At 62.0% G+C, this 8,870-nt stretch overlaps 1 protein-coding gene across 2 annotated transcripts; it reads left to right on the top strand.

Moving 5' to 3' along the window:
* The first annotated feature begins 450 nt into the window (after nucleotides 1–450).
* Nucleotides 451–8,189, top strand: CSF1 (colony stimulating factor 1). Of its 2 annotated transcripts, none has more exons than XM_057404685.1 (9): nucleotides 451–608; nucleotides 1,640–1,771; nucleotides 3,181–3,243; nucleotides 3,546–3,725; nucleotides 4,068–4,245; nucleotides 5,730–5,857; nucleotides 6,210–6,265; nucleotides 6,345–6,397; nucleotides 6,710–8,189. In XM_057404685.1, exons 1-8 carry the CDS (start codon nucleotides 588–590, stop codon nucleotides 6,394–6,396), a joined length of 810 nt encoding a protein of 269 aa, XP_057260668.1. In that variant the 5' UTR covers nucleotides 451–587; the 3' UTR covers nucleotide 6,397; nucleotides 6,710–8,189. The 2 variants fall into 2 exon arrangements, with proteins under 2 accessions (XP_057260668.1, XP_057260658.1); XM_057404675.1 differs by having other exon boundaries at nucleotides 5,091–5,857.
* Nucleotides 8,190–8,870: the final 681 nt, after the last annotated feature.

The raw sequence follows: 8,870 nt of genomic DNA, 5'->3' as shown, positions 1-8,870 counted from the left end.
CAGAGGTGAGCACACACATGTGCACATGGGTCCACATGTCCAGAGGTGACCATACATGAACTAACATATGCAAACCCCGTGTACATGCATGTGCATATACCACAGCGCAGAGGATGGGGTGGGCGGGGCGCACTATCGAGCCGAACCGAACCGAGCCGAACCGAACCGAGCCGAGCCGAGCCGAGCCGAGGCAATCCGATTGGGACCGACCCGATCCGAAAGGAGCCGAACTGATCCGAGAAGGGGCCGACCCGATCCGAGGAGGCGATGAATTGAGCCGAGGAGAAACCGATCCGATCCGAACGGGGCCGACCCGATCCGAGTAGGAACCGACACGACCCGAGAGGGGCCGAACTGATTCGAGGAGGGGCCGATCCGATCCGAGGAGGGGCCGATCCGATCCGAGCGGAGCCGAGCGGGGCCGAGCGGGGCCGAGCGCCAGCCCATTCTCATAAACCACATGCTGCCGCGGCGCTATAAAGGGGAGCGCGGCGGCGGTGGTGGCTCAGCCCGGCCCCGCTCGGCCCCGCCGCCGCCTCGCTCGCTCCGCCCGGCCCCACAGCAGCCCCGGCCCCACGGCAGCCCCCATGCCCCGCCTCGGAGCCAAGGTACGGCGGCCCTTCCCGTTATCCCGGTGCGGGGTCCCCTCGTAACACGGTCACGCCGCGGGACAGGGCAGAGCTCCCGGCGGGGGGATGCTCCAGCCCCGGCTCGGTTCATGGACCCGCGGGGTGAGGCTCCAGCCCCCTCCCGATTCTCGGTTCCAGCCCCGGCTGCCGGAGCCGAGGGGTGAAGCCCCTGGTTCTCGGTTCCAAGCCCGATCTCGCTTCCCGGAGCCGGCGGGGGGAGGCCCCGGTTCCAGCCCGTCCCGTCCCGGTGGGGTGAGGCTCCGGCCAGCCGTGGCCGTGTCTCGGCGGTGGCATCTGGCAGCTTCACAAGAGGGGAGGATTTTGGACAACTTCCAAGGGAAATTCCCCCCCTCCATCACCCAGGCACCCTCTCAGTGCCGGTGCACCGGAGGGGGGGGGGGGGCACGCATCATCCCCCCCACCCCGCGGGTCTGCTCCATCCCCACCTCGGGGGTCTTCATCCCGGGACAAGCCCCCGTTGCCCACCGTGATCCCGCCACGATTTGGGGCCTCCCCGCTTCGTTGCAGGAGGACTGGGAGGGGAATTTGGGGCGACGCCAGGGCTGCTGCATGGAAAGAGCCCGGCGGGTGCAGGCTCTGGAAGCTGGGGGGGGTCCGGAGGGTGGGAAGAGGATTTTTGGGGCTGGGTGGGTCGGTGCGTCAGGCGGCTCCCCGGAGCCGGGGTGGAGGAGAAGATGTGCAGGGGAGCTGGAGAAATGGTGTGGGAGAGCGGGATGAGGGCTGGATGGGGAATGTGGAAGTGGCCGAGAGCCACAGCCAGGCTTGTGCTCGCCAGGCTCCGGCCACGCAGCCCCTGCGCTGGGCGCTGGGAAATTCCCTGCTGACCTGACGCTCCTAAAAATAGCAGGATAGCGATGGGAATGGGGCTGAAGGTTCACGGTGGGGTTATCCCGCTGGATCGGGGTCAAATCCATCGCAAAGGGGAGGGGGGGTGGGTGGGAAAGGGGGGGGGTTAACGCTGCTCCAAGCCTTTGCTCTGCCATGCTCAGGTGTGCCTGCTCCGCTGCACCCTGCTCTCCTCCCTCCTCATCCTCCTGCTCTGCAGCATCCATGAGACGGAGCAGAACAGATACTGCCAGCAGATCATCACCGAGCGGCACCTGGCTGAGCTGGAGGAGCTGGTGAGTGGCCTCCCTGCACCGTGCCACGGGATGGGGCACAAACCAGCCCTGATTTTGAGCAAATCTGCTGGTTTTCACCTCCGGCATCAAAATGATGGTACCCAGGAGCTGAGCATCCGTGGGCACAAGGGATAAGCGGGTGCTGGGAGGGGGGGGGGTGATTGTGCAGTTGTGCTTTTATCGTGGGCAGCTGTGGAAAAGTGCTGGTGGGATAAATGGAAGACGATGGGGAAGAAGCAGGAACGGGGCTGGGAACGGGGCTGGATGAGGCAGGAGCGATGGGGAAGCAGTGGAGGGGACGGGTGTTTTCCGGGCGGCTGCGCAGGGGTTAAGCGGAGGAATCCGGCTGCATTCCTGAGTCCAGCTGCTTGCCTGGAAGCTGGGCTGGCAACAGGGCTGTGGGTGGGTGGCAGGCAGCGAGGGGGGCCGCTGGCCAGGCGATGGATGGAGCCAGCCAGGCTGTGGCCATGGGTGCCTTTGGCGACGGGTGCCTTCCACCCTGCGTGGTCCATAGGGGCAGCGCTGGATGCTCACACCCATCCCGCAGGGACGCGGCTCCTCCTGGCCCCATCCCGGCTGTTGGGGCCGTATCTTGTGCTGGCCCTTGGCTCACCCCCGAGTGTGGGAATCGTGCTGATGTTCAGGGGAGAGCCGGGAATTGGGGGCACGCAGGGATTTAACCGGTTGTCGCAGATTAAATTCCACTGTGCCGCGAGAGGGGTCCTTTACCCCGAGCCTGTAACCGCTGTGTCCGGGCTCGGTTTTACCTCTTCCTCTTCAGGCACTGAGCTGTAGTGCCAGGAGATGGCAGATAACGGCTTCTTCCTCTGCCCAAATTGTCCCTAGGCGGGGGGAGCCTTTGCTTTGTAATCCCATGGGATGGGAAGTGGCTGCGTGCTTGCAGGGAGAAAGGGGATGGAGCAGGTTTGAATGGAAGGGGTGGTTTTGCTGCTGGGGATTGCAGCCCTCTCCTCTTCCCGCTGGTGGAGGAGCCATCCCCTTGCTCCAGCCCCTACAGGATAATGGAGCAATTGTTTCCGGGCCGATATTCCGGCCGGCAATTCTGGCAGCCCTTACCATTTCCAGCCTGGAATATCGGCCCGGAGAGAAGGAGCTTGTGTTGGACCCCCTCATCGGAAAGGGTCGTGGCATGGTGGGGGGGATCCCCGCGGTGGTGTGATTCCCATGGGATGTGTGACCTCCTGCATGGTGGGATGCTCTTTTGCAGCCTGGCTTTAGCACTGTGGAGGAGAATAAAGCAGGGCTCTGCTGTGATGCTGGGAGGAAGAGGAGGAGGAGGAAGAGAAGCAGGGTGGGAGGAGGAAGGCGTCCTTGGTACAGGGAGTGTGCTTATCCCTGTTTGCAGGGATAAGCACCCCATGGGGTCGCATCCTGCTCTGTCTTTCCAGGCTGACACCCAGATGCAGCACCCGGGCAGAGTCTCCTTCAAGTTCATCAACAAGATGCAGCTGGTGAGTGGCTCCTTGCTGGGGACACAAGGGGACAGGGACCAGGGCTGGCTGGTGCATGGCCGGGGGGATGTCCTTGGGTCCCCTATCTCCTCTCTCTTGTCCCCTTTGGTGGATGGCAGCCCAGGAGGGACCCATCCTGCCTGTAGGCAGCTGTTGAGTCCCAGCTTAGGCAGCCTGCAGGGCCATGCAAAGGCATTTTGTTCCTCAGTTTCCCCACGGCAGAGCGGGATGGGGGGTGCTGCTCTGCCCATCCCAGAGCCAATCTCACTTTATGTGTGTGTGGGGTGTCTGTGTCCTCACAGAATGACTCCGTTTGCTACGTGAAAGCAGCTTTTCCTCTGCTGGGCAAGATCTTGGAGCGCACGGAGTTCAAGGAGAACTCCTCCAACGCCAAGAAGATGCAGATGGTGCGCAGGATGTACAGCCACATCGACGAGAGCTTCGACCCCTGCATCAGGGAGGAGGATGAAGAGGAGAGGAAGGTGCGGTGTCCCATGCCATAGCCACGGGGGAGTGGTCCGAGCCCTCATCCCTGAGTGAAAGGCTCGCTTGGACAGAGCCTGGGGTGATGTGGTCAGTGTGAGGTGTCCCTGCCCACGGCAGGAGGTTGGAACTGGATGATCTTGAGGTCCTTTCCAACCCAAACCATCCTATGGTTCTATAAATGGGGTGTCCAGAGCATCCTGGGGTGGGTGCACGGGCACAGGGAGCCGTGGAGGGGTCAAACCCTGCCCTGGGTGCAGCATGGAACCCCGTGGTGGTGGGGTGCCACCAGGTGCTCTGCATGGTTGTGGAGCTGATGCCGAGCACCGCTCTTCCTGCAGCTCTCCCAGATGTGCTTCGAGGAGTTCACCACCTCCCCATACGAGATGCTGGTGCTGGTCAAGCACTTCTTCCAGGACATCAACCAGCTCCTGCAGAACCAGGAGACCTTCGAGCGGGATTGCAGCCAGGTCTACCGCAGGGCCTGCCTGGCACCCAGGAGAGCTGGAGCCTCCCCAGGTGAGCTCTGAGGCTTTGTCTCTGCCTGGTGCTGGGCTGGGGGGGGGCTCGGGTTCACCTGCATGGGGCAGCTTCACAGCCGCGTGTCCCTGTCCGTGGGCACACGCGGGCGCCGTGGGCTCGTGTCTGCGTTGGTCCTGTCTCCGTCACCGTCCCCAAGGGGTGGCCTTGGTGTGTCCGTGTTGAGCCAGGCTTGGGAGAAGGGGCTGGCGGCCCTTTGGAGTTGGGATTTGGGCTGAATCCTGCTGGAAACGAGATGCTGAGGGCTGCAAGGAGGCATCTCCATCGGCTTGGCTGGAGGCATTGGGCTTGGCTCCGTCTCGGAGCCCCAGTGCATGGGATGAGTGTTAACACGGAGGATGGAGGCGCTGGGACTCCTCTGCCACCGACGTGCTGCATGACCTGTGTCACTCCGACTGCCCCCTGCCTCGGTTTCCCTTGACCAAGCCTTTCGGGGAGAGCGTTTTGGGGTGGAAGAGCCCCGTGTTGCTGTCCTGTGTCTGCATGCCCATGGAGGAGATGCCTTGCTGTGTGCTGGAGCTGTGCCGTGTCCCTGATGTTAAACGTGACTGTCGGTCGTGGATAACCCACTGCCATGGGCTCGGGGCACCCGGAGATGCGGGTTTGCTTCCTCCTGTCTGGTGCTTGTCGTCTCTGTGCTGCCCCATCGCTCCCTGCCTGCTCCCTGCCTCACCTTTGCTCTCCTGGCTCTGGTTTGGGTGGCTGTTTGACCTGATTCCCCACGGGGAGGGACGGGGACACTGCCCCCGACCTTGGATCGGCTGGCTGGGCCCCTCTTGGAGGCTGCTGACCCCACGGCCGTCTCTTCTCTCTGCTTCTTTCAGGTGTGGGGACAGATCCTGACTGCAATTGCCTGTCCCCTGCCCTCCCTCCTGCCACCCAGCCCTCCCTCTCCGCTGCCACCCATGCCAGCAGCGAGGAGGCACCCGCTAGCACCCGGCTCCCTTACAGCCTCCTCCATGCCACCCTCACTGACTTAGACGCCCCATCACAGCCCCCCAGTAACACGGACGGCGGCTCGGGGACCGGGGAGGTCCTGGCTGCCGGGGTAGGCGACGCTGCGTCGGTGCCATCCATTGGGATGCAGCAGCCAGCTCCGGCCGACAGCACCGAAGCCATCCTGGATGCAGCCGGGACCATTGGCCTGGCAGCGTTGGACGTCCCCATCGTGCGTGGGGACAGAGAGCTGGTGGAAGGTGGCACCGGGACAGCGGCTGGTCCCCGCCTGCCGCATCCTGCCCAGCACCAGGGAGCCTCCATCCTCCTCGACACCAGCACCCCCAGCAGCGGCGGAGCCAGGATGGAGCTCATCCCCCAGCTCCGCTTCACCAGGATGGCCCCGGGGCTGCGGGACCGAGCTGCTGGGGGCCCCGGGGCGCGGGGCTGGGGGCTGAGCCGGCGCCGGGAGCCCCAGGATGGAGGTGCCGGGCCCAGCTTTGACTCTGGCTTTGTTCTGAGCACAGAGCAGCGCAGGAAGGAGCCGCCCGCCAGGGAGGGCCATGGGGAGCCCCTCGTCTACATCACGGTGGCCAGCGCGGTGGCCGTGCTGCTGGCCATGGGGGGGCTGCTCTTCTACAAGTACAGACCCAGGGTAAGGACCCCCCCACTGCGCCCCAGCAGCGTCTCCTGCCTCGGTGTCCCCGCTTGGCTCTTGTTCTGTGTGGGCTGAGCCCCGCTTTCCTCATCCTGTCAAGATGGGGACACACCAGTGGTGCTCAGCGGGATGGGAGGGTGCTGTGTGGGTGCAGTGAGAGCCCCCCCACACCCCATTGCAGCCCCTTCCCCATGGCTCACCTCCCCATTCCTCTTCCCCACGGCTCACCTCCCCATTCCCCTTCCCCACGGCTCACCTCCCCATTCCCCTTCCCTCCCCTTCCCCATGGCTCACCTCCCCATTCCCCTTCCCTATGGCTCACCTCCCCATTCCCATTCCCTTCATTCAGGTCCTGGAGCGGCCACTGGAAGATGGAGACCGTGACCCCGAGGAGCCAGAGAGGAGGTGGGTGCGATGCCATCCTGCTTGGGGAGGCTTTGGGGGCCCCCACCATGCCCTAACCCCCCTCGGCTTTCCCTTGCAGGGCACTGCAGGGAGCAAGGGAATGTCCAGACCTGGAGACTCAGGACCTCTGAGGTGAGCAGGGGCTGGATGGGACCTTGCTGGGCTCCGCTCCAAGCCCATGGGGATGGTGTCGAGTCCCTGGACCATGCCCAATCTCGGCCATGGGCAGGGAATTTCGGCTGCCGGCAGGGGATGGATGGGGATGGGAAGACCGGGAGAGTCCCAGGTCGGCGCCCCAGTGCTGCCAGCTGTGGTTTCGCAGCCCATTAATCCATTACCAGCACTTCCTTAATATATAGAGTGTATTTCTTCCTGTGGTTTTGATGTGCTTCTCCCCACGCCGCCTTCCCTGGCTCCCACTCATCATTCCCTTCCTTCCCGCAGGGCCCGAGGTGGGATGTGAAGCTGCTCGGGGGCTGGATCCGGATGCTCCTTGCTGTGTGCAGGAAGGGTCGGCGCGCACCGGCCCCGCTGCGGTCCTGCCATGATGCTGATGCTCCCTCTTCCCTCGCCCCAGAGACTGCACAAACCTCCCTGGCAGGGACAAAAGGATGGGGGGGGGATGCCCCCCGAGTGGGGACCCCCGGGCTCCGAAGGGATTCAGGACGGTGGCAGTGGCTGATGTGAGGCCGCGGTGCTGAGCGGGATGCTGGGGGTGTTGGATGTGGGATGATGATGAGGATGGATCCTGCTTGGACATGGCCAGTGCTGGCTGAAGATGGAGGGGATCAGCTCCATGAATCTTCTCCCACCCCAGCATGGCGGGGCTTGGAGCAGCACTCATCACTTCATCCTGCCTTTCCCAAGGCTTCATCTGGAGCATCCTGGATGCTGGGGATGGGGAGGGGGGGGGTGGCAGTCACCTGGACCCCCTCCAAGCTGCACAACCCCAACTCACAACTGCAACCCTCACACTGTGAATATTTAAAGCCCACCAGTGCCCGTGTCCCTGCATGGGGATGGGTTTGGGGGTGATGCTTGGCACCGTCCTGCTCCTCGTCCTCCTGCCACCGGAGCTCCGGCTCCGGTCCCGGTCCCGAGCTGGCCTCGGTGTGCTGCGAGGGGTTTATTTGTAATAGAGCAAATCAAAGCCTTTTATCCCACAGGAATATTTGAGGGGGGGGCCCTCCTGCCCCCTTGCAGGGTTCTTGATGCGAGCTGGCCTCGCCTCCGACTGGATTTCCTCTTGTGACTGCGCTTTAAAGAAGGGAAATGGGGCTTGGGAATGACTTGGATCGATGGGGATGTATGGGATGGAGATGCCCAAGTTGGGTAGTGAGGGGCTTTTTGGCTCAGCCCCGCTTCCTGGCTTAGGGAATAGCCCGGTTTGGGGTGCACCAGTCCCGGTGGTACCCACAACAGTGGGCTTGGGCCGCATCCTGCATCCCTCTGGCCCCAAATGTGAAGCGTGGCCCGCGCTGCTCTTGGGTTTTGAAGTATTATTTTTATATGATGGAAGAAAACGTGGACAAAACCAAACTGTTTTTAAAGAAAGCATTACTATTAATTGTGGTTTATATATATATATATATATATATATGTATGTATGTATGTGTGTGTATTTATGACTGCCAGAAGGAGGGGGTTCCAGTGCAAGGGACTTGGTGTAAATCAGGAGCAAAGCCCTGACTGCAGCAAGGAGGCTGTTGGTGGAAGCACTGATTTGCACCATGGGGAAAGGGGGGGGGGAATCTTGCCTTTAAGCTGTTGTTGGATTTATTTTTGCCTTTTTATTTTCTCCTGGTTTTGATACAAGGAAATGTTGGAATATTTTATACAAAGTCATTTAAAGAAGTTTATTTAAAGAAAAGCATAGAAAGCAGCTTGTATATTTAATATTATTAATAATAAAAGGTGACGTGGAGCTCTGTGTGAGTGGGGGAGCTGATGGGGGGGGTGCAGTTTTGGGTCCCTCATGGGGGATGACACTAAAGGAGGGATGATTGGGTCCCCATGCCTGGGAATGTGTGGGAAGGGGAGATGGAGACCCTTCATCCTCAATCCAGGATGCTCCTGGGCTTGATCCAGCATCCAGGGTTGTGTCTCCTCTTGCGCTCTGCACCTAGGGGTACTTTGGTGTCTTGCAATGGGGAATCCATAGGGAAAGCTCCTGGAGCAGAGGGCTGGATGTGGCCAGCACCGGGATAAGGGCTTGGGGTCGCGCTCCCGCTTTCCTGTTGATCCAGGCAGGAGTTCACGGCCACCGGCATCAGGGCCGAGGGATGCATCCGGCTTTCCTGCCCCCGCCCACCCGCATCCTGCTGGCATTGGGGCGCTCCTGCTATGGGCTCCCCTTCCCCACCGTTGGGGCCCCCCAAAACCTCCTGTGGGCAGTTGGGAAGCAGCTGCTTAAAGCAAACACACCCTCAACAACGCTTCCTGAGAGCACTTCACTTGAGAGGCAGCGCTGGAAGAGGCATTTCCGCAGGGAATGGGGGAGCCCTGCATCCCGCTCCCTTTGCATGCACCCAGCATCGCCGGCGAGGGGGATACCCATGGGATGAGGGGCTTTCAACACCACCCTGAGCCCATGCCATGGTGTTGG

Source organism: Pezoporus wallicus, unplaced genomic scaffold (genome assembly GCF_028554395.1).
Source record: "Pezoporus wallicus isolate ANWC-B61680 ecotype Strahan unplaced genomic scaffold, APGP_CSIRO_Pwel_v1 contig_5863, whole genome shotgun sequence".
NCBI classification, from domain to species: Eukaryota; Metazoa; Chordata; class Aves; order Psittaciformes; family Psittacidae; genus Pezoporus; species Pezoporus wallicus.
The sequence above is the reverse complement of the archived record's forward strand: the minus strand, read 5'-3'. Positions and strand labels throughout refer to the sequence as shown.